Genomic DNA, 24,533 nt, shown 5'->3' on the forward strand with positions numbered 1-24,533 from the left:
TTGTATTCCTTTTTGCCTGCTTCATTTACTGCATTTTTATATTTTCTCCTTTCCTCAATTAAATTCAGTATCTCTTGTGTTACCCAACTATTTCTGCTAGTATTCATCTTTTAACCTACTTGTTCCTCTGTTGCCTTCACTATTTCATCTCTCAAAGTTACCCATTCTCCTTTTACTGTATTCCTTTCCCCTGTTCTTGTCAGTCGTTCCCTAATGCTCCCATTGAAAACACTCTACAACCTGTGGTTCTTTCAGCTTATCCAGGCCCCATCTCCTTAAATTCACCCCCCCCCCCCTTTTTCAGTTTTGATCTACAGTTCATAACCAATAAACTGTGGTCAGAGTCCACATCTGCCCCTGCGAACGTCTTACAATCTAAAAACTGGTTCCCAAATCTCTGTCTTACCATTATATAATCAATCAAAAACATTTCGTTGTCTCCAGGTCTCTCCCATGTATACAGCCTTCTTTCATGATTCTTAAATCGAGTGTCTGCAATGATTAAGTTATGCTCCATGCAAAATTCTACCAGGCAGCTTCCTCTTTCATTCCTTAGTCCCAGTCCATACTCACCTACTACTTTTCCCTCTCTTCCTTTTACTACTATTGAATTCCAGTCCCCCATGACTATTAAATTTTCATCTCCCTTAACCATCTGAATAATTTTTTTATCTCATCATTCATTTCTTCAATCTCTTTTCATTTGTTAGTTTATTTGGTATAAATCTCTCAACTGCTGTCTCTGAATTCAGGTCACACCTGGTTTACACTTACATTATTAATTTGGAAGGAGTGGAAACTGTCTTTCAGGAAGGTGTCAAGCAAATTTTTATTTGTTGTTTTGAATAGATATCTTTTTCTTCTAGTTTTGGTAGATTTGGGGGTTACAGGATTCAGTCTCGCTACGATAACCTTGTGTTTGCTAATCCCCATATCCATTTTGATGCTCATTTTTAGCTCAGGATTATTTGTTGCTAAGAGGTCAAGTGTGTTTTCACAACTGTTTATTATGATGGTGGGCTCATGAACTAACTGCTAGAAATAATTTCCAGAGAATGCGTTTAGCACAATTTCAGATGATGTTTTATGCATGCCTCCAGATTTAAACATGCATTTCTGCCAACTTATTGATGGTAAATTGATGTCACCGTCAATTATAATTGTATGAGTCAGGTATGTGTCTGAAATTAGACTCAAGTTTTCTCTGAACCTTTCAGCAATTGTATCATCTGACTTAGGTGGTTGGTGAAAGGGTCCGATTGTCATTCTATTCTGGTTGCCAAGAATGAGCTCTACCCATAATAACTCACACAAACTATCTAATTCCATTTTGTTACAAGATAAATTACTTCTAACAGCAACAACACGCTACCGCCAATAGTATTTAGAACATCCTTTCTGAACACCATTAAGTGCTTTGCAAAATGTTTGAATGACCTTATCTCCCGCTTTGACCAGCTTTCAGTGCCTATAAAGATTTGAGCATCAGTGCTTTCTATTAGCACTTGGAGTTCTGGTACTTCCCCAGCACTACTACGCCAATTTACAACTGTTATACCGATAGTTTCTAGACCTACATTCTTCCTTTGTTCAAGTTGCACCCCTTGAGACTGATGCCTATCTGCCCATCTGCAACTCAGCAGCTCTTCTATCTTATGAGTAGCTATCTATCCCTTCCAGATGATTGCAAATACTTATTCTGGCACAGGTGTGCCCTGTTGCAGACATTTAACTTTGCCATAACTAAAACATTCTCTGGAGGACTTACTTGTCAAGACCTCTTTGTTGGTTGTGTGTTTGTACACCCTGACAACCCACCCATGGATTAGGTGTACGTGACAGAGTGTTGCAACATACTTTTGTCATCTCATGAGATCTAGGAAAGTCAGTGTCCTTTCAGCCTGAACTCTGCACAATCTCCGGGCAGGTACTACTCAGGAGGACATTGTCATCAGAAAAAACAAAACAGTATCAAAGAAATATTCAATCAAGGAAACTAATAAATTATAAGACATAACTAAAGGCTAGTACTTAGTTTCAGGAGGCAAAATGTGTACTACAGACACAAATAAAAGTGACAAATTATGCTGACCATCTCCTCTCCTGTTAGTTCTAAAAGCTAGGTATCATGCCACTTTATATATATATCTGTCAGCAGTGTTGCACATTTTGCCAATTATTCTGCTTCATTATTTATTAGGAAAGAACAAAACTGCCATTCTCCGAGTCCCAGCACAGAACATTATATCCCTTGACTGGATACGTAACTTACAAGAAGAAAGGCACAGGGTTAAGTTAGAAATAGCTGGAATTGGTGAAGTGTAGTGCCAGGAAGAGCAGGACTTCTGGTCAGGTCAGTATACAGGGTTAGCAAAAAAAGTTAAATGTAGTTAATAAAGCGATAGGTCTAATGAAGAATAATAAAAGAGATATGTACAAGAGCTGCTATGAACAGCAGTGTAAATGCTTCACTGTAGCCAAGTTAGATACAAAACCAACAACTGTCAGGATAGCACATGTTTACATGCCTACTAGCTCCACAGATGTTGAAGGCATTGAATGTATGATGAAATAAAATAAATTATTCAGGTAGTTCAGGAAGACAAAAATTTAACTGTGATTTTTTTTTTTTTTTTTGGGGGGGGGGGGGGGGGGGCTGAAATTTAACAGTAGCAAAATGAAGAGAAGGAAAAACAATAGAAGACCATGGACTCAAAGAAGGAGTGAAAGGGGAAGCCACATGGTAGAATCTCGCACAGAGTTGAATGTAATAATCAAAAACACTTGGTTTAAGAATCATATGTGGAATAGGTAAAACAGGATTCAGATATATCTTTTTAATTGTACAAAGGAGATTTTGAAACCATATTTTAAAATGAAAACATTTCCAGTGGCTTTTGTGGGCTCTGACCATAAGTAGAGGTTATGAACAGCAGATTAAAACTGAAAAAATTTCACAGGGTAAGAAATTAAGGAGATGACACTAAGAAAAGTTAGGGGACCAACACGTTGTTGGTAGTTTCACAGAGAGCATTAGGAAACAACTGGAACAGGTGAAAGGACTACAATATAAGGCATATAAGTAGCTCTGAAGGACAAAGTAGTAAAAGCAGCAAATGACCAAACAGGCAAAAAGATAAGCCCCAGCAGATATCACTTGAAACCATAAGAGATATTGAACTTAACTGAAGAAAGGAGAAAATATAAAAATTCATCAGGTAAAGCAGATGAAAGGGACTACGTGTCTAAAAATGGAACTGACAGAAAGTGGATAATGGTGAAGCACGAATGGTTATAGGAGAAATGCAAACCTGTACAAGCATGCATGGTTATGGAAAAGACAGATAACACCTATAGGAAAATTAATGAGATCTTTGGAGAGAAGCAGAAGCATCTGTATGAATATTAGGAGGTCACATACTAAGCCAGTTGTAAAAAAAGCAGGAAATGTGGAAAAGTGGTTGGAATATATAGAGAGAACAAAAGACCAGTTTTTTGCAGTTTTCTGCTTAAGTATGATAACTTTGCACCTCTTAATCTTGGTACTGGATAATGATATCAAAATGGTTTCAAGGTTCCCTGAGAATATCATCGTAAGAACAAATGGCAAAAATTCTGACAATCTGCCGTGAATAAAAATTATATAAATTGTCATCTCCACAACAGATATTTTTCGTATCCAAAAGTCATGTTTCTTTGAGATTTTCTTAGGAACTGCCCATGAACAAATGGTGCTTTTATAAGTCACCTAAGGTCCACTCTAGCCCACACTTAATATAAAAGAACCAACCAATTTGTTCAATTTGCCTGGGCTAGACAAAGTGGGCAACATTTAAATTTTGTCCCCATACTGTAGGGTACCTACACCATGTCCATTCTTCTGGCAGGTATAAAAATGGTCACTAAGCCAAGGGTTATCTATCCAAAACACTTGATCTCTTATCTCTGTGATCAGCAGACCTCGAGATATGACAGCCTGAAAACTTGCATTTTTGCATGCTGCTTTTTGGAACATATTGTACTGCTCACTGTCATGCATGGACTGACAGGTACCGCTTGACAGTCTTTTCAAACATGCTGATTTTAGTTCTCTCTCATTTCCTTGGGTAATTTTTTGTGTAATCTGATTCTCTGGTAGAAAATACTGTTTTGGCTTTTAGTTTAATTTTCTCAGTAAGTGAACGTTAAGTCTGGCTCTTATTCCAAGACCATGAATTGAGATGTTACTGTGATATTTACTAATGTTTTTGTTAATGTGTAACACTTGCTGTCACATACTGGATTCTAAGGACATGCTGTGCAGGTGACATTCTCTTTACCTTAAAAAAGGCCAAGTTAAAACACTGCATGCTACAGAGATTAGAGAGACAGTGCTCTAGTTACACTAAAGGTTTCTCGAAATTAGTTGCACATGTAACTTCTAACTGTAAAAACTGAAAGTGTGCAGAGCCAATCTATGGAACCAATACCATTGCATAAAATTATGCACATATTTGCCAGCGCATAGTTCCAAATTTTTGATTCTGTACCCTTCAGGTCTCCACAGCACAAGGAGATCACACTTACATTCCAGTTACTGCCACATCATGTAAAGAGTTGTCGTTGCTTGCAGTAACAGGGTGTATACATGGACAAGATTTTAATTTTATGTATTAATTTTGATATTTTATCATCCTACTTTTTCGTCCATGTAACTGTACTTGTTTCTACTCCTAATTTTGCTTGAATTTAATTTCACTTATAAACCCAATTTTCCTTTAATTCCTCATCTGCATTATTTTTCCCATAGTCGCAATAGTAATTTAAGCTATGCTTTAAATGTTTGGAAAAAAAGAAAGAAAGAAAAAAGGGGGGGGGGGGACATCTTGTAACAAAAACTATAATTTTGACACTATAGTAAGTCATGAATAGATTATTTCATCTTTTATTTTCTGACCAATGCACCAGTATTTTCAAATCTTTAAACATTCTAATAGATAAATATTATTAAATTCGCATTCGAAAATGTTCTGAGTGGAAAAAGAACAATAAGAAGAAAAGTGAGGACAAATTAAAAAATCGTATAATGATTAAATGTGACAAACAAATAGAAATAAAAAATTACATTTAAACCAATTAATTGAATAAAAATAATGATAAATGCCATTTCAATAAAATTTTAAAATAAAAAACTTTAAACCACATGACAATACTCGAACCCATGACGTTCAGTACGGCGAAGACTTTCCCCTAGCCACTACAACACATAACCAATCTACAAAATTCTCTGTCTTATAATGCTACAGAACACCACATAAAATTCCAATCTTTTTTTCATCGATAACTCGTTAATGAGGGCCTGTTAGGGTGAATGGCTGCAGGGTGTGATCCTGGGATCTTGAGCTCCATCACTGTATGGATGGTTTCAAAAAGTCGATCCCCACTGCTTGGGATCTCTCCCTGTTAATATGACCCCTCTGATATTTTCCTCAGCATGACTGTTAAAATATGTATTCTCACATATCTAGCCAGGGTGACAACTCTTTTCTGCTGCAAAACACAATTCTGATTACTATATTGAGCACAATAATTACATCATAAGAACAGCTAGACACCTAAAGAACAGTTTATAAAACTGAAATTAAGTAAGAGTAATTACATGCAAACTGCTGTTGGTGGTAGGTTATCTTTCCTGACGGGTCACAAATCCTGCTTCCCCTGGCAGATGAACATTTTTAATCTTCAGAAAGAAATGCTGCAGGACAAATGCTCTGTAACCTTTCTGGAAGAACAAAAAGTATTACTGAGAGAGTTATAGTTTGACGAATGGAGTTGTGACATCCTAAAGTGCCATTAATGCACATGGAAAGCACTTTTCACCAATCTGACTGCAAATCCATCCATACAGATAAGATTCATCCTTACAGGAATTGTTTCCCTTACGAGAATGAGATCTTTCAGCAATATGATGCATGTTTCCGTACAATCCTAAACCTCCACATGCCTAAAACAAAGCAAGCGCATGATCAAGACGTCAGTTTTTCCTGGTCTCAAGTTGCCCACACTGTAAACCACATGTAAGATCAATGTGTTTTGGTGTCAATTTTTTATCACATACCCTTTAAAGAGGGTGGGAAGCATGCAGTCAGGATAAGTGTAGGTATCTACAAAAACCTAATGTTACATCTATCTGAAGGCTAAAAACGTTAACAGATTTGGCATATGTTTGGCAGGTTGCTTGTGCACAACCCAAAATGAAAGACTCTAAGATATTTTGGTTCAACATCTCCCCATTTTTGAGAAAACTACCTCTAAATTTTATTACTCAAATAATTGACTGGGTCTATGAGTAACTGAAAACTGAGCATTTTTCATCACCATATATGGGGTATGGGGTCTGTGAATGCACATTTTCCTAAAAATCAAGGAAAGAAACTGTTGCTTATGTACCCCTAAGATAAACACCAGTCAACGAAAGCACACTGACCAAGGGATTCAGCTGGGGAGTGGAAAACCTGTGTTCGATTCCCAAACACATTCTGCAGTTTTTTATTATTTTTCCCCCATATCAAAACTGGTAGGATAAGGAGGGCTAATAAGGTAAGGAATAACAACAAGATAGGTCAACAAATTTTTCAGGTGACTTTTTATTAAAACAATTCTGAGTAAGAGTGCAGTGAATTCATCGTGAGGGACCACAGAGCCAACCACATGACACTTGCATACAGCCAGGTGCTGGACAGAATTTTACTTTGAGGGTTCAAAATTGCAGTATGTTTCTGAAAACCCAGTGAGAATCACCCAACCAAGTGGATGCAATAATGATTCATAGCATTATTCACAATCAACTGTCAGCACAAATTTTTAGCTGATGTTATTGCATGCATGACACTAATTAAATTAATTCCCAAATAACATAGATTTAAATATCAACTAAACCTGTTTACTGTTGAATCTTCAGAAGGAATAAAGCAGGTAAGCTAAGACTGTATTCATTAGATGATGATAATTGAAAGAGCTATTGTAAGGGAACCACAAGGGTTAAAATTTTAATTTTTTTTACTAATCAAAGCCATTTGAGAAATTTATTTGCCTACCTTGTTAGTACTCCTTATTGTTTTCCTTACCTCATTAAACCTCCAGTTTTTAATACATTCAATACAGAAAAAATTGTAGAACCCAAGTGGGAATCAAACACAGGTTCTCTGGGCCCCAGCCAGATGCCTCAATCACTACATAAGCAGTGCTTTCGTTGATTAGTATTTACCTTATATGTACATAAAAAGCAATCACAAAAGATTTTTCCCTTGATTTCTAGGATAATATGCATTTGTAGTCCCCATACATAATGACGAAAAATGCTCAATTTTCAATTATCTATCAACACTTTCAATTTGGAGGTGAACTTGCATCATGAAATTTAAGGGAGGTTTTCTCAACAAAGGGAAGACGTTGAGTTAAAATTTAGGGTCTTTCATTTTAGGTTGTACACAGGTGACCTGCCGAAAATGAGCCGAATTGGTTGGCTGTGTCCGAGATCTTCCCCTTGTCAGTACTGTTAGGTGGTAGAAATATTGTCACCAGTGAACAAAACCTTCTGAATACAAAAACAAGTAATACAAAGGGTTGTGTATCAATTAATATTATAATATTATGTACTGAGATAATTATGCTGACAGTACTACACAAATGGTATAAATTAGAATGAAATCACTGCAAGTGGGTCATTTAAAACAGCACCAATTAAACAAGTGATAAGCATGAAGAGGGTGACTGGATTTCAAACACAAAAGTATCTTTGGGTGTACCCCCAGGGAAAGTAAAAAAAAAAAAAAAAAGTAACTTTCAGCGAACTCCATGAAAATGTAAGAAAAAATACATATATAAAAAGGTTACTGTTAAAATTATATACAGGATGCAGCTATATCAGGCATGGATAAATATATCCAAGTGTCATTTGCGCTAAGCTATAGTGAACAATGTGGCAAATTCTTTGATGTGCATGACATTATTCACATTTATACCTACCAATTTATGACACTATCTTCTTTTATGGAACTGTACTTTTTTCTGTGCTATTGGGAGGAGGCTCTGAAGAATACTTCAGTGACTTAATATACATGGAACTACATCAGACAGTAACACAATTACAGCTCCAAAATAGCTGTCCCACCATCTGGAGAAGGGGTCCAACAAACATATGCCCTGTTGTACAAAATGTAACCACACACTTAATTCAGTCTGTGTGTTTATTAGTATGACTGTCATAGACAAGTGCTCAAAATGTTGACGTTGTGTACTGAAATGCGCTATAGAGTGATTTTGCGTAGAGAATACTGCTGGTATTTCATGTTTTTCGGAAGTTGTCAATTTATCTGAATTAAGACTAACTGTGGATGTGTGTGAAATTGCAATAATAATATTTCTGGTGCTATATCATCAACAGTCAACATAGTGAAAGTCAATATTAACTGTGACTGTAATCAATGACTAGAATGTCACCGTAACAAATGCTACTAAGACATAGCTGAGGACCTTCTCTATTTTGCTGATGTCTTTTCTTACTTCACTAGATAAAAATAAACACAAAAAAGGTCTCACCAGAAAATAGATTTCCAGCAAGTTGAACCAGCCATGTCTGACAACTGATGTCCAGAGATAGCGGCGAAGCTGTTAAAAGTGATAGACTTGTGGCCAAAAGGCCACCTGCTGAACTTAGCGTTAACGGTTCCGCTACAACTGTGCCATCCGACTGACTGAAAAATATAACAACTCGTTATTGAAGACAAATCATCATCTTAACTTTTAAGAGTGCTTGCTCATTTAATTAAAAGTAACTGAACACAAAGTCGGCAGACACATTTCATTTAAGTCTCCCCCCCCTCCCCTGAAATAATTGCAGAGCATAAACAAAACAAAAGGATCAAAGCAGGAAACTGAGAAACACCAGCTGCCTCTCCATTGCTTTGTTTGAGAAATACCAATACAATCTGGCAAACATTAAGATAACAACAGAAGACAAGCAGTAATTACTTAATGTAACTGAAGAAGCCATAAGTTTCTTCCAAAATAGCAGCTTTCCTTCTAATTTACTATCTTACATTTATCTGATGCATGCATAGATAGTATTAAGCAGTATTTTAATAGTTTATTGACTATACAGAATACAGATTAAGTTTCTATGATTTGTTTGTCTTTTATATAACTTTACTCAGTCCACATCCATTGAATGTACTTCTTCTACATAGGTTCGATAAAAAGTAGAAGCAACACTGCTGTAACATGAAGGATGTGCACAATGTGGCACGACCACATCCTGTATCTGATAGCAGAAGGTTAATTGAAGTTGTACAGGGAACAGTGACGGCTGTATTTTAGTCAGTTGCAGTGTGTCCAATTTGAAAGTGAGGAAGGCCAGTACAAGGACTCTATCAGTATCTTTAGGAAACACAAACAAAGTGCATAGATCAAGACTGAAGTGGCACCTCATCACCCTTCATGACAATGAACCCCGTGCAGGATCTCCTCAGTAAGGGGGGGGGGGGGGGAGGGGGGGGGGGGGATACTGGAATGTCCACCATATTCACTCTACAAGAGTCAGTGCAATTACAATCTGTCCGCCAAAATGAAGGAACCACTTCACGGCATGCAGTACAAGACAAAAAAAACATCATCCACATTATAGGGCAGTCCTTGGGAGACATCTACAGAGATGGAAGTGCTGATGGTATACAATGCTTTCCATCTCTGTGGAGAAAGTTGATGGAGATGCGAGGCGATTATACTAAGGGGACATAATATGGTGAAGGTCTGTCAATAAAGTCTGGTATGATTTATAATCGTGTTGCCAATAATTTTTATTCAGCCAGTGTACAATCAACAAAACACGATTAATGAGTAAACATCCCACTGACATGAGATCATTACACAGTACTAGCTTAGCTGGATAGTAACTGAGGTACAAGCATCCATGGTCAGTTTAAGGAATCACTTTGCTATTTGTCCAAGGCAATTTAAGGGAAATTACAGACACCTTAAGTTGAGATAGCTAGACTGGGATATGAACCTCATTCCTGCCAAATATATATCCACCACCAAAACATACAGACAATGTTGAAGGTGGGCAAGCAAAATTAAGTTCTTGACAGTATGAGAAAACTTGGGATTGGCATACTGGTACTACAAGAAACAAGATTCAGGGACGAAAGCACAATGAAATTAGAAAGGGAAACCCTGTGTTGGGGGGGCCAAAGCAACCTTTTATGTTTGGCACGCCCTTTGTGATAGACTGTAGATACCAGGATAGTATCACTGTGTGGAAGGGCATAGACAAGAGTCTGTCATACCTGACAATGAAAATAAGAAACAAAACCTATACAATATCAAATGCACATGCACATGCACCAACAAATGATAAGAACAAAAAAGACAAAGCAGGAACTGAACATTTTTGGTCCACTTTGGATAAAGTAGTGACAGATGTGGACAAACTATTTTTCTAGAAGATTTTAATGCACACATGGGCATGGAAAGGAACTTTAGAGGTCCTGTGGGAGATTCTCCAACCCACAAGAGAAAAAACAAGAATAGTGAGAGATTAGTGGCCCTGTGTAGGGGACATGAGAATAATGAACACCCATTACAAATCTAAGGCAGGCAAGAAAACAACATGGGTCAGCCCTGAAAACAGGATTGGGGAAAAACAGCTAGACCATGTAGCAATCCATGACAAGAATCACAGAGAGATTATGAACACAAAAGTGAGGAAAAATAGTAAGATTGAATCAGATCACTACCTTGTCGAAATAAAATGCATGTGGATACCCAACAGAGAAAGGAAACGTAGGACCATAAACACTCACAGAATTGACCTAGACCTTCTGAAAAAACACAGCGCAGAGTATGCAAAGAGAATGGTAGTTCAGAGTGATTGGAAGAGAGTGAGAGATATGATGGAAGAAGAGGCAGTGTGACTGGCTACTAACAGCAAGAAAAGGAAGCATGAGTGGTGGATGGATGAATGTGAGAATGCAGTAGAGACAGGTGGAACGAATGGATGAAATAGCAATCCTGTTAAAAGCAAGAAGACTTGTCAAACGTCCAGAATGCAAGAAAAATTGATAACAAAATGATCAGAAATGCAAAGAGAAGTAGATGGAATGCGAAACTTGAAGAAGCAAACACAGCCTGCAAGAAACACAAATCATGAGTCTTTTTAAGAGAAATGAAGAGCAAAATTAAAGGCTTCGAGGCAAAAGAACTCTTCGTAAGACCGCACAATAAAAATTGGCGAAACAGAGGTGTGCGACGAAATCGCTAGGCATTTTAGGGATCTGCTGAATGCTGAAGCACCAACAGTAAAGTGGACACACTTACGCTCAAGCAACAAAAGTCAGAATAGTCTAGACAATGCGCCCCATAGCAGAGACAATTAAAAACCTCAAAAACAACAAGGCATCAGACAATGATGGTATCTGTGCTGAAGAGATCAAGTGGTGTGTGCCTGAAATAGAAAGAAGTATATATAATGTAATAATGAATATCTGGAGAAATAAGAAAATATCCACAGATTGGAAAGAAGCCATTATAATACCACTACACAAAAAAGGAGACAAGAAAGTACTGGATAACTACAGGAGCATCTCTCTCTTAAACATAGGATACAAGGTTTTGTCGAGAATCTTGCTGAACGGAGCTGAAGAACAACTGGAGCCAACAATAGGAGAGTACTAGTGTGGCTCTAGAAGACGTGAGGAACTGTACAGGACAGATATTTGAAGTAAAAAGGATAATAGAACACTGACACAGGAAAGGAAAAAAGACAATGGTGACATTTGTGGACTTCCAAGAGGCCTATGATTCAGTTGACAGAAGTACTCTGCTTGATGTGTTAGAAAATGGAGGACTGGATGCTACAACACATGCAATAATAAAGGAAATGTTAAGCGACACTACTGCCAAGGTCAGGCATTGCAGTATGCTGTCAGACAGATTTGAAATAAAAACAGGAGTCTGGCAAAGGGCTGGGCTGTCACCAATATTATTTAATCTGGTTTTGTATGATGTAGTGAGACAGTGGAGACAACTAAATAGTAACATGAAGATCGAAAGTGTGCAAATAGGGTACAAGGTCAAACATAATGCAGCAATGGACTGCCTGGCTTCAGCAGATGACATGGCACTCTTAAATGAGACAGAAGAAGAAGCAAAGACAGCACTAGAAAATCTAGCCGAAACAGCTGAAAAGATCAGACTGAAGACTGCATATAAGAACAACAAGACATTGAACACTGAGACTGACTGGAAGATAGATTGCCAAGTAGTTGAGAAAGCCAACAGTTTTCGTTATATGGGGGGGGAGAAGATAACTGATGGCATACAGAGGAACAGTAACGCAGTAGACAGGGCACAGTTTTTGCAGAAGCTTCGGAATGCGGTGAAAACAAGATATGGCAAGAAAAATCTGTCACGGAATGCCAAATTGCAACATTACAAAGCAACTGTAAAAAATGCTGCTCTGTATGCATCAGAAACAATCACACTCAGCAAGAGAGCTTGTATACAGTTGGAGATGAAGGAGCAGAAAATTTTGAGAGACGTATGGGGCACCAAAAAACATGGAGATATACGGATACACAGAACACGACAGGAACTGTATGAAAATACTGAAGCCATATCGAGCAAGATGCAGAAGAGGAGGTTGCAATCTGTTGGACACATCATGGGAATGAATGAGGAGAGGTTGACTAAGAAGATATGGAATGCAACATGCCATACGGGAAGCAACTGGATGAAGGAAGTCAGAGATGACTGGAAGACTGTAGGAATAAAAGAAAGAAATCTGCAGGCAGTAATACAGGACAGGGAGAATTTTAAAGGGTTGGTGAATGGTCACAGGTGGCCAGACACCAAAATCAAAGTTGTCTTAACAGAAGAAGCAAGAGAATGAAGAGGTATTGAGAAGAAAGAAGATGGGCAAAACAAACCACCCATGATCCTGAAAGGTCATAACAAAGAAGAAGAAGATCCACTGTCTTATCGACAACGTAGCTTCTCTCAGTATAAACGAATGAGTTGCCACTCACCTAAAAATATAGCACCAATAATAGTCAGTGCCCGACACTAAAAACGATTATGTAAGCAATATCTTCACCTAGCTGTTGCAGCTCCCAAAACAGATGAAATTATTATAGGTAAAATGGTACATACAACTTCAGGGACCCTGGTATAGAATATGGTAAATATTGCACTACACAAAGTGTACTGTATAATACCTTTTGGTGTGAATGGTGGTGGACAGTTTCGAAAAAATTAAGAAAAAAATAATACCACAAAGACTTGAGAGACAGAATTGTGGGCCAAAACAAGACAACAAATATTGGCAATTACAAGGAGATGATGTAAGTGTCAATGATATTATAGACGGAGATTATATTCAGAATGGACAATGATGGGGACTGAAACCATACTGCTCTTCATCCCAAGTGATCTACAAGACAGGAGAAACTTAATCAATACTGTTATTTGAAGCCCTTTATTCCCAAACACATGGCAAGTGTTTTAACCACTGTGTCGCCTAGCTTGGTAACAGCAAGAAGATGAATAAGAGAATGAAAAGTTTGTGTTTCCCAATGTTTCACCACTTCACATAAGGCAGGACCACACAGAGAGGGGTGGCAAGACAGGCCACCTACCAAGAGCGCAGGCACCAAGGGGGCACAAAAACAGACTGGAAAAAAGGCAAGAAAGATGGTTTAAGAGTTAAACAGAATAAGTATATGAGTTCTCCTATCCCTATCTTCTACCTACAAGAAGAAGTGTCTTCCTCAGCATGTGACTGTAAATGCATGCTGTTGTTGCAGTGGCTATTCTACAGTGTCATTCTGCCCAAGTAGCACCATAAAGAAACAGCTACTATGGAACAGACAACTACAACTACATGATTTATAAGACAACAGTGCATCTGGTTGACAATACTCTCTCAAATTTAACAATGGAGTTATGCCGCTACTTCACTAAGATATTTTAGGATCTCAAAGATCAGGGACTGGGTGCTGAAGCAATTGCATTGGTTGATCAAAGGCTTCCAAGTTTTGCCCATTTCTGCCATCTGAGGATTGGAGGTGGAGCAAGGAAGAAAAAAAGTGGTATTTAATTTACCAAATGTAGTAGACATAGTCATACAGTGAAGCTAGTTTACGAAACAGCTGCTTCCAATTTACAGCAAAAGAGTCAATGAAGGGCCAGCTTCCTATTTGATTATTTTGTAGGTATCCCCCCTCCCAAGAGATGCTTATTCAAACACTGAAATGGATCTGAGGATATTTATGACAATGCCAGGGACTAAAGCAGCTTGTGAAGGTATCTCTAGCAAGCTACAGGTAATAAAAATCCATGTAAGGGCAAGTATGGGTAAAACCAGACTGTCAAATGTACTATGTCAGCAACAGATGACAACACAGCTGCTAAATTTGACTTCAATGCCATAATTAACGTGACATTTTGCCTGCTCGACACACATTGTTGAGATTACATTTTGGCAGGTAGACTAGGGTGGTGTGGAAGTTGCATCAGGTAGGGGGAGAAGGAGTTAGGAGGGCTGTCCTGGGCACCTTTTGTAGCTGGTTATTGTTCTCCTGCCTCTAGTCCAATCAATTTCCTAGTCTCTTGCATCAAAGACACTAACCACTTCCTTCATAGACTCTCTACTAATCACACACCCCTTTACCATCTGGATCCCTAGTCATCACTGTTGATGCCTTCTCCCTATACGCCAACATCCTTCATGCCAAAGGCCTTTCCACTATCAAACACTAGCAACATCCTTCAGACACCAAACCCAAGCCCACTACCTCATTCCTCAGATACCTTGCCAACTATATCCCAACACACAACTACTACTCCTTTGAAGGGAACGTATATAGGCAAATCCTCGGCACAGGCATGGGCACCCACACAGCACCCTCCTACGCCTACTTTTTTATAGGCCATCTAGAGGAAACTTTCTTAATCTCCCAAAACCCCAATCCTCTTGTCTGGTTCAAGTTCACTGAGGATGATGATAATTTTATGACTTGGACACAGGGCCAAGACAACCTATCCTCATTCCTCCACAACCTTCACTTGGTCCTCAACCTAACACGCCACCTTCACGAATGTTGACCTCCATCTCTATGATAGCTCTATCCACACCTCATCCATGTTAAGACCACAAACCACCAACAGTAACCACATTTCCACGAACCACCTGGTCAGGCTGTGTGGATGACATATCAGCAGTGATGAGAATTCCCTTAGCCAATACGCTGAAACTCTCAGAAGAGCCTTCACAGACTGGCATTGCTTCCAAACCTAGTCCGCAAGCAGATCTCCTGTGTAATATCCTCATACAGCCCTAATCATTCTACCACCCCAAGAATCAGCTACAAAGGAGTGCCCCCCCCCCCCCCCTCTCATTGCCCAATATCACCTTGGAATTGAGCAACTGAACCACATGCTTTGCCAGAGCTTTGATTACCTATCATCAAGTCTTCAAAAGAGGGGCATCCTCTCCAAGCCCTTGCCACCCCACCTAAAGTTGTCCATCCAACTTCCATAACATCCTTTTCTATCCACTGCCACTCCCAACCCCTTGTGACAGGTGACATCTCTCTATGAAAGACCCATATGCTGTGTGTGTGTGTGTGTGTGTGTGTGTGTGTGTGTGTGTGTGTGTGTGTGTGTCTTCTATTTCCGACACAGGCCTTGTTGGCTGAAACCTTATTTGTGACAGTCTTTTTGCTGTGCCTATATGCAACTCAAATGTGGTAATTATAGTTTCAACGTCTTTTTAATCTATCTTGAACCCCATGGGACAGCAAGTGGACATCATGAGTTAAAAGTCATAACACCAATTAATCACCAAGGTCTTAGCTATCGAATATCCACCATTAAGAAATGTTGCTGTTTTTAACTGAACCCACAATGAAATCTTTGTAACAGCACTGATAAACACCCCCCCCCCCCCCCCCACCAAATAAATACGCCTTTGTAATTTTTAACTTAAAATATGCAAATCAAATACAGTAGCAGTTTAACATGGATAAAATAAAAAGAAACATCTTTACCTTTGACTTCTTTTAAGGTTTCCTCTTTTGGAATTTGTCTTGCCCAGAAAACAACAGTTCCAAGCACGAGGGTACGCCGTAGTTGGGAAACGAGCTGACAGCTGGCTCAAAGCTTCACAGCATCCATACTGAACAAAAAGAAAGGCAAACAGAGTAACCTATACTCTCATATGTAGGAGAGAAAGAAGAAAACTTGAATGTAACATTTGACACTAGTGCCACATTTGTGCTAGTGGGTTAGTTCCATTACCCAAGAAAAATCAAAATTAATAACTCTTTCAAAGTTTGAAGGATATTATCATGTAGTGGTTAATGCCAGTATATACCACACAATATTAGGGAATCAATTTAACATACAATAAATAAGAATGACAAACATCAAGTATCTTATGTGTCACTGAAGCAGGTGGTCTCACATCAGTACCCAATACCAATGTTGTGTGTGACTTAGTGTAAATCCAAGGAATTAATTTGACCTCATTCCCAACAGTTGGATTTGTTGATAAATACCATGGAGCATATTCTGAAACCAGAGCTGCACAACACATATACAAAACTTCGCAAATTGAAAAATTGGTTAATTGAAACTAATGGACCGTTCTGAGTTGAGGTAATTCAATGAGTGGATTATGATAAGTTAACAAGCAAGCAAGGGTTCTATTCAGGATCCTCTTAAATGACATGGAAAATTTCCATTAAACAAATCTGAGAATACTTATCACATACTGTGAATTGAAAACACATAACTTTCCACAAAAAACAAAATTATCCGCAGAGCATGAGGCAGTTGAGTGGATTGTGGTGAGGTCATGTAATTGACCTGTATTTTGTGCGGAAAACACAGAATGATATGCTCTTACAATGAATTGAATCACTGCCATGAAATAATTTCTCAGTTGTTCTTTGTGCACGTACAGTCATCTGGCCACATCATCTGGACACATCACACACATGGAGTGCACTGAGTGGAGGGGAACCCATAACAATGAACCAAGTTCTGAAATCTGTAAATGCTGCCATAATATTACTGCCACAGTGCCATCCTTGAACTGCAGGTCACACATGGTGCAATAGTTCCAATGGCTGCAACGTGTTTATACTGGATTGTGAGTTAGCAGTTGAATTTGTGTCAACAGTGCAGTGTAAAGTATCATACTGTTAATTGCAAACATATGTGAAAGTATGGTTTCTCTGTAAGTAGCTAGGGGCAATAGCTTAAAGAGCAAATGTCATAAGATTGTACGTAATGTTGAATGTTATTCTGCGGAGCATCTTATACCTTTGTTTAAAGTCATCGAATGGGTAGCTGCTGCTCTGAAAATCAGAATGACTTCTGCGAAGGAACCAACTGCTGTTCTTTCGTCTCCAGAAAAAACTGGAGTGCATGCTAGTTAAAAAAACTGGATAATTTTCAAGAGGATGACATGGATATGACTATCATGTGTGGAAAGAATATCCAACCCCATAGAAGTACATTCTCTCACTTCAAAACAGTAAGTTGTTTTTCAGAGGAAAACCCAGCCTTTTAGTGGTGCAAAAGAAGACCAGGAAAACCTTTACTGAAAGAAGAGTTCTGCTCACACAGGATGTTATCATTGTCTGGAGATGCTGTTTTCTGAGGTAAGTACAGGGTGCGGCAGTCAAGCCTACATTTATTATTAGTGCGTGGAAGTGTTGGAATTAGTGGGGGGGGGGATACAGGTCACCACTGCATTCCGCAACACAAAGCATTTCAGTAGCCATGGAGCAGTGTGGACTAAGCAACAACGGTCGTTTGCAGTAAAAGCGTTCTACCAAAGTAGTAGCTATGTAGCCGCTCATCATCATTTCCTGGTGCATTTTCAAATTAATCGTAATAGGCCGGTGCCTTTGGTCAACTCAATAACAACTTGGGTCCAAAACTCTGAAAATGTTGGTGAAACAACAAGGGAAAGAGGTGGCAGAACAAAGACAGTGCTACTCCCGAGTATGTGGAATGTGTAAGAATTGCTGTGGGAAAAAGCCCCCAGAGATCAGTGCGTAGAGTGTTGCACTTCAAATTTCTGACAGGACTGTCTGAAGGATTTTGAGATTAGACTTACATCACCATCCATACAAAATCCAAGTGGTTAACGCTTTGAATAACAACAACTTCACGGTCCAACAGCATTTCTGTTAAAGTCTTTTACAAATGATTGAAGAAAACGAGGAGCTTGTTCACAACCTCTGGATGAGTGACGAGGCATATTTTCACCTCAATGGATATGCGAACAAACAGAACTTTAGATATTGTAGTGATCAGGACCCTCACCAACTCCATGAGAAACCCTTGCACTCAACCAAGGTAACAGTTTGGTGTGCAAAGTCCTCGTTGTGAATAATAGGCCCTTATTTTTTTGAAAACAAAAGAGGGCAATCTGTTACCATTACTGCTGAGTGCTATTCAACAATGTTAAGGACATTCTTCACACCTCAGCTTTGGCAATATGCCATGAATGATGAAACATTATTTCAACAAGATGGAGCAACAAGTCACACAGCTCACGTGAGCGTTAATGTTCTCAATGAAGTTTTTCCTAACTGGGTGATTTCCAAGATTGAAGCGATTGCCCCCCCCCCCCCCCCCTTCCACTTGTGATTTTTTTTCTTATGTGCTTACCTTAAGAGCAAAGTGTACGAAGAAAGACCTCATAGTGTTGGTGATCTCAAAGCAAGAATCCGGCTAGAAATTGATAGAATTCCTCAGGGTATGCTCCATCATGTGATAGACAGCTTCATCAATCGCCTGTGAGAATGCCATGACCGAGACAGATGCCATCTTGCTGATGAAACAATGAAAAAAAAATATGTTGATGTTTCTTAAATGCTTTTTAAAGTAGAATAAGATTGTATGAATAAAATTTTGATATCTGCATCTGTGTCTATTTTACACTAATTTAAAAAATGCAGGTTTGACTGCCGCACCCTGTGTCTAAGTGCAAACTTCACGAAATTGTCTGGTTGTAAAAAATGTGGGTAAATACTGGTCACTCCAGACAGACTGCATGGACTGATGGCATTGCATGAGGAACAATGAAAGTTCCACTTGGAAAACGTAGTTGGCTCATTCTTTAACATACTGGAACAATTAACAGCTATGTTCCAAATTCTTTGCTGTTCTTTATATTGAGCAAATTTGGGGACTACTTTGGGGAAATGATGGCAACAAAATTTAAAGAGTGGTTCATATGGTCTCTGTTTCCAAATTTCGAATAAAACTCCACTAGGAAGAGTGTAGATTAGCTAGGAAAGAGCCTAAATGGAAAAGGCAGAACTGCTGTAAATTGTGAATCAGAATAAATCACATTAGTTTGTGTACAACAGTGACAAAATTGCAGAGAAAATGGTCATATAGTGTTGTGCCTTCCGTCATATCAATGCAATTTTAATGCAGCAGAACTTGGGTGGGTTCAGGTGAAATCATACACTGTAGACAAAAATAAAAGTTTTAAATCATAAGATTTTGAACTTTCTGTGCACAAGGCACTGAGCATTATTACTCGCACAAACAGAACAATATTGTCACAAATGTGTGGTACATTTTGGAAGAGGCAGTGGAACAAAAAGAGTTACCAATAACTATTTCACCTTTGAGGGGCAAACATACAAACAGATAAAGCCTACAGCCCTGAGAACAAGAATGGCTCCTTCATATGCCAACCTTTACATGGGTTGCTTAGAGCAGGTTTCCTTGTATCCATAGGCCTTGAGCAGCTGGTTTGGTTTAGATACATTGATGACATCTTTGTCAAATGGACTCATGGTGGTGAAGCTGATCTGTTAAAATTCTTGGAATCTCTAAATACATTCTCCCAATTAAATTTCACACATACCTATTCTCAATCCCAAGCGACTTTCTTTGACGTTGGTCTCATCCTCACTGAAGGTCAGCTACACATGTTAAACCCACTACCTACATTTTAACAGTTGCCGTCCTCTCCGTGTCAAACGTTCCCTACCATACAAGCCTTGGCATTTGAGGCAAACAGATTTATTCAGATGCAAGCTCTTTACAGCAATACACTGCCATTCTCACAGCAGTATTCACAGGATGTAATTACCCCACCATCCTAGTTAAAAAACAGATTTCCCAGGCCATCACATCCAGTCCTGGTACTGCTGATCCCTCCAAAAAACAACTTAGGAGTACACCTCTAGTTACTCAGTATTATCCTGGTCTTGAATGTATTAAGCAGCTACTTCAACAAGGCTATGACTTTTTAAAAACACGCCCATAAATTAGGCCCCTTAGATTTTTCCCACCACACCTAGAATAGCTTTATGTCACCATCACAATCTCTGCAATACCCTTTTCAAACACTATGCTCCTTCTGCACTCATCTCCCCACCCTATGGCTCCAACCCCTGCTACCATCCCTACTCTAAGACTTTCTCTGTGCGCCTTCCCACCACCACCTGTACCAGCCCTGTAACTGGCAAAACATATACTATCAAAGAAAGAGGCACATGTGAAACGATACGTCATATACTAGCTGTTTTGCAAACAATGTTCAGCCTTTTTACATCAGCCAAGTTATCTGTTAGGATGCTCCTCAACATGACAGTAGTGACCTCCATTCCTGTTTCACTACACATACCATCTGGTTTCTTCCCCCACGCACCAGTTCCTCAGAACTCCACAGATGGGAACTAGCACAAAAACATGTCCTTGGCTCTTGCCACCCACCTGGCCTTCATTTATGTTAATTTCTTTGGTCTCAGCATTTCTTCACAGTAACTATTCCTTTCCTCACTCCATTTTAGTTTTCTACTTCTTTCATTTTCTGACCTATTTTTCATCAGTCCTATGCTATCTCTATTTCATATAATGCTCTTAGCTTTTCACTCTTATTAATGTGTGCACAATGTTTTAGCAGTAGTCTCTATCTTGCATATTACCCAGTCTTCCATCTTTAAACTCCCAGGTTTTCAAATCTCCTCCAGTGCAGTATCCAACAATCAATATTTCCTTCTTATCCCGTCCAGTAAGTCATTACTGAACCAGGGTTCTGAGTGACTTTCCTGTGACTCTCTCTATTTCCTAAAACTCACAAGTCTTTTTCCTTCAGCCCTCTTCCTTCCCCTTCAACTCTTCTGCCAGAAGAATGACCCCATGACTCTGAAAGCTTGTGAACCATAATACCTTTTATATGTGTGTTCTACTGCCGCTTGGTTAGTAGGTTTTTTATCTATCCAATTACATCATATACATAGTTATGTATTATATACGCAACAGATAGCAGGAAAGTAAAAATGTATTTGTGTCAGGAGTGTATTTATAGCTAGTGTACGTATTATATACGCAACAGATAGCAGAAAAGTAAAAATGTATTTGTGTCAGGAGTGTATTTATAGCAAGTGCAGCCATTTCCCCTTGCTGTGTTTCAGTCATGGCAGTCATTTTGCTGAACCAGCACCTCTCACTTCATGGTCCTCCAAACTGGCTACTCAATCTGACAATGTAACGCATCAAGCCTCAAATGCTAATTTAATTTAAGTGCCTGTTCAATTCAACAGACAAGTTTACAAAAGAGAACCACTAGCTCAAGGTGGATACAGTGCATGCAGAACTAGTAGATGGTAACACATTTCACACTGCATTTTCACACTTAAGCTTCATAATTAACTGACTAGCATTTTTTAAAAGATTACACTGCTTTTTCAAATCCAGTGTTCTTTAGGTTAACTGCAAATGCAAGTCGGTACTAATTTTGAGTAAAATATAGTAAAGTCTTTTCCACCTTGGATTTTACCCAATAAACCTTTAATTTTTCAAATTGAGTGCTGCCATTCTTAATATCTCTTATTTGTAAAATAAATAATCTTGAAAATAAAATTGTGGTTTAATAACGGTAGAAAAAATATATACGTAAAAAAGGAAGATGTCACAGAGGGGAAAATAGAACTACTTGTGTTTTTCCTGAATATTATGAGAATAAAAACAACAATGAAAGGCTGAGTTCATTCTCTAGTTCTCTTTTATTCTTGTCTTCAATGTCTCAACTAATAAGTCTGGAAATGTTTCTGTCTGCTCCTTGAATAAACCTAGATCCTACAATCTTCAACTATTTGTTACAGAACTGAGTAATACATCTCAGTGTATAACTATCCATTGTCTGCTGTGTAGTAAATGGATTTTTTCTCATTTTTATTGGGCTGGCTCTTCCAGAATTATGCGCTTTTTCTTATACAATGCATACACTACTCAGAGGGTTCTGGCATGTAGACAAAAATAAACTAGTGCCAAACATTTGTTTAAGTATATAATGCTTACCGAGAGGAATTTTGAAGAAAGGATTAAGCTCTTGCACAGCAGGCTTATCATCCGCGAAAGTGATGATTCGACCAATCTGTCAGATGCAGCTGTGCAAGGGTAGAGGTTGAAGGGTGCTGGAATGCTGTTAATGACAGACCGGTATGGCAGTGAGTGGCTTGACATTTCTGGCATTGTAACAAGCAACTGGCTCATATAGCAATTGCTGTAATAGGCTCCTTTTGCTGTCACTGTATCTTGATGAGGGTAATCCACTGGGAAGTACAGCTTGTCAATTATGCTGAAACAAATACATTTGAATGGCATCTGATTCCAGTTCCACTTCCTTTCATCATTTCTCACATGTAGAGTAACAATGTTTCAATTTTTTTACAGGAAAAAGCAAAAACAGCCAGGCCTAAAAGTGTCTCTACCAAAAACTAATATCTTAGAATATAAAATAAAACTTTTTCAACAACACTGTTCTAAGGAATGAAATCGATATTAATGGGGTAGTAGGCATTGTTGTTTAGGTTATTTGTGTTGTTTCGACATAACATGCAGTAATAGCCAAAAAAGATACATATAATATCCACAGCCACAGACAGGCACAGCAGCTGAAATAAATTACTGACACAGAGCAGTCTCATTCTACATCAGTTGTCTTCAAAAAGTGTGAATATCCCAATATTTGATGCAATTACTTTAGTTTTAGTAACAAAACTGGAAATTAATTTAAAATTTATGTAAGTCAGCAACAACTATTGTTTCAAGACACTGATACTAAAAGTCGCACACCTCTTCACAATTTATTCATAAGACTTACAAGTGCCTTTTTGTAGCATGATAACAAACATGAGATCATGTCACACCAGATACTAATTACTAGAACATTCCAAAGTAAAGTCTTCACTGGCAGCAACATCTGTAAGATAGAACAAACTGCTCACTCACATCAGATGTTAACATCGAGTCTCATTACTCCAACCCCTTCACTTTCATATCCAACTAAAACATGTACTGCTGCATAACTGACTCAAGAGGCAGAAATAAGGGACGGGCAAAAGTGGGAGATCAAACAACCTACACAATTCCAAGACTGTCCCAAAAAAATGGACATCTGATCCTCCCCTCTGCAGCCTAGTGGGTAATCACTGCAGCAGTTACTAAAAGCTTCCTTTGTGTGAACAATAATGGTAGAATGTCTCTAAAGTTAAATTGCATAACATACTCAGCAACAGTATACTGAACACAGATTGTAAAACCAGTTTGCCAGAGAGCTTGTATATGTTGATGCTAATATGAAATAACTGACCAAACTGTTATTTGAAATGCTCATCATTTTACTTTCATGCCATACTTTGGAATGGCTTATTTGATACTAAGTAAAGTTGTATAGTATTGTTGACTGGGAGAGGTCTATGGAAGCTCAGTCACCTCCCCTTGCAGCCAAACACTGGTAATGAAGTTTTTTCTCACAACAAGATTTGAAGAGACTGTAATGGATGTGCATGACATGTAGGACCACTTACATGACTCACGGGATCAAAATGGACGATGAGGTGCACCAATACCTAATAGCTATATGTCAGAATCTGCAAGCATATGTACTCTACAAAACAATGCACAGTGCTTGGGGAAGGTTACTTCATCCTAAAATTATCCACTCCACATCTTATACAATTTGCGTGCACAACAAAGAAAAAATTATGGTTTGTACTCCCCACACATCTCATTCTCATGGTCTCTATGCAAAACATACAGTGGACACACCAAAGTGTTGCAGTCTACACTGAATACAGCACTGACCTGAAAAAAAAGAAAGGCCACACTTTTTTTCCCCAAAATTCAACCACTACCCATAAGCACCCCGATCAAAGTGTTATTTTGCCATCAAAGCAATCCATGCAAAATCACAGTCCATCCTTACATCACACTTACTCCTAACTCCTTGTCATCTGGGCCACATCCCGGAGGAAGAAGAAGACCGGTTGCAAGAACTGTTAGATATATAAAACTAGCCCATCCTTTTCAGATCCCATCACAGGCTATCCAAATCTACCAAAGGCAGGACAACTTGTGAAAGCAGTTATATATCACATCTGCTGTAATTTCCACACAGTATTTTTTATGATAATCACCACCAGCTACCTGCCCATCCAAATGAAAGGTCGCTG

General features: G+C 38.6%; 1 protein-coding gene across 2 annotated transcripts in view; it reads right to left on the reverse strand.

Moving 5' to 3' along the window:
- LOC126354803 (huntingtin) overlaps nt 1-24,533 on the reverse strand; it is a 472,584-nt gene that overhangs the window by 316,285 nt on the left and 131,766 nt on the right. For both annotated transcript variants that reach the window (XM_050004721.1, XM_050004723.1), the window contains exons 14-16: nt 22,378-22,657; nt 16,086-16,213; nt 8,581-8,735 (exon numbers count right to left, since the gene is read on the reverse strand). In XM_050004721.1, coding sequence (XP_049860678.1) covers nt 8,581-8,735; nt 16,086-16,213; nt 22,378-22,657 — 563 coding nt within the window. The remainder of the gene's footprint in view (nt 1-8,580; nt 8,736-16,085; nt 16,214-22,377; nt 22,658-24,533) is intronic.

This window comes from Schistocerca gregaria, chromosome 3 (assembly GCF_023897955.1).
Source record: "Schistocerca gregaria isolate iqSchGreg1 chromosome 3, iqSchGreg1.2, whole genome shotgun sequence".
In the NCBI taxonomy this organism is placed as follows: domain Eukaryota; kingdom Metazoa; phylum Arthropoda; class Insecta; order Orthoptera; family Acrididae; genus Schistocerca; species Schistocerca gregaria.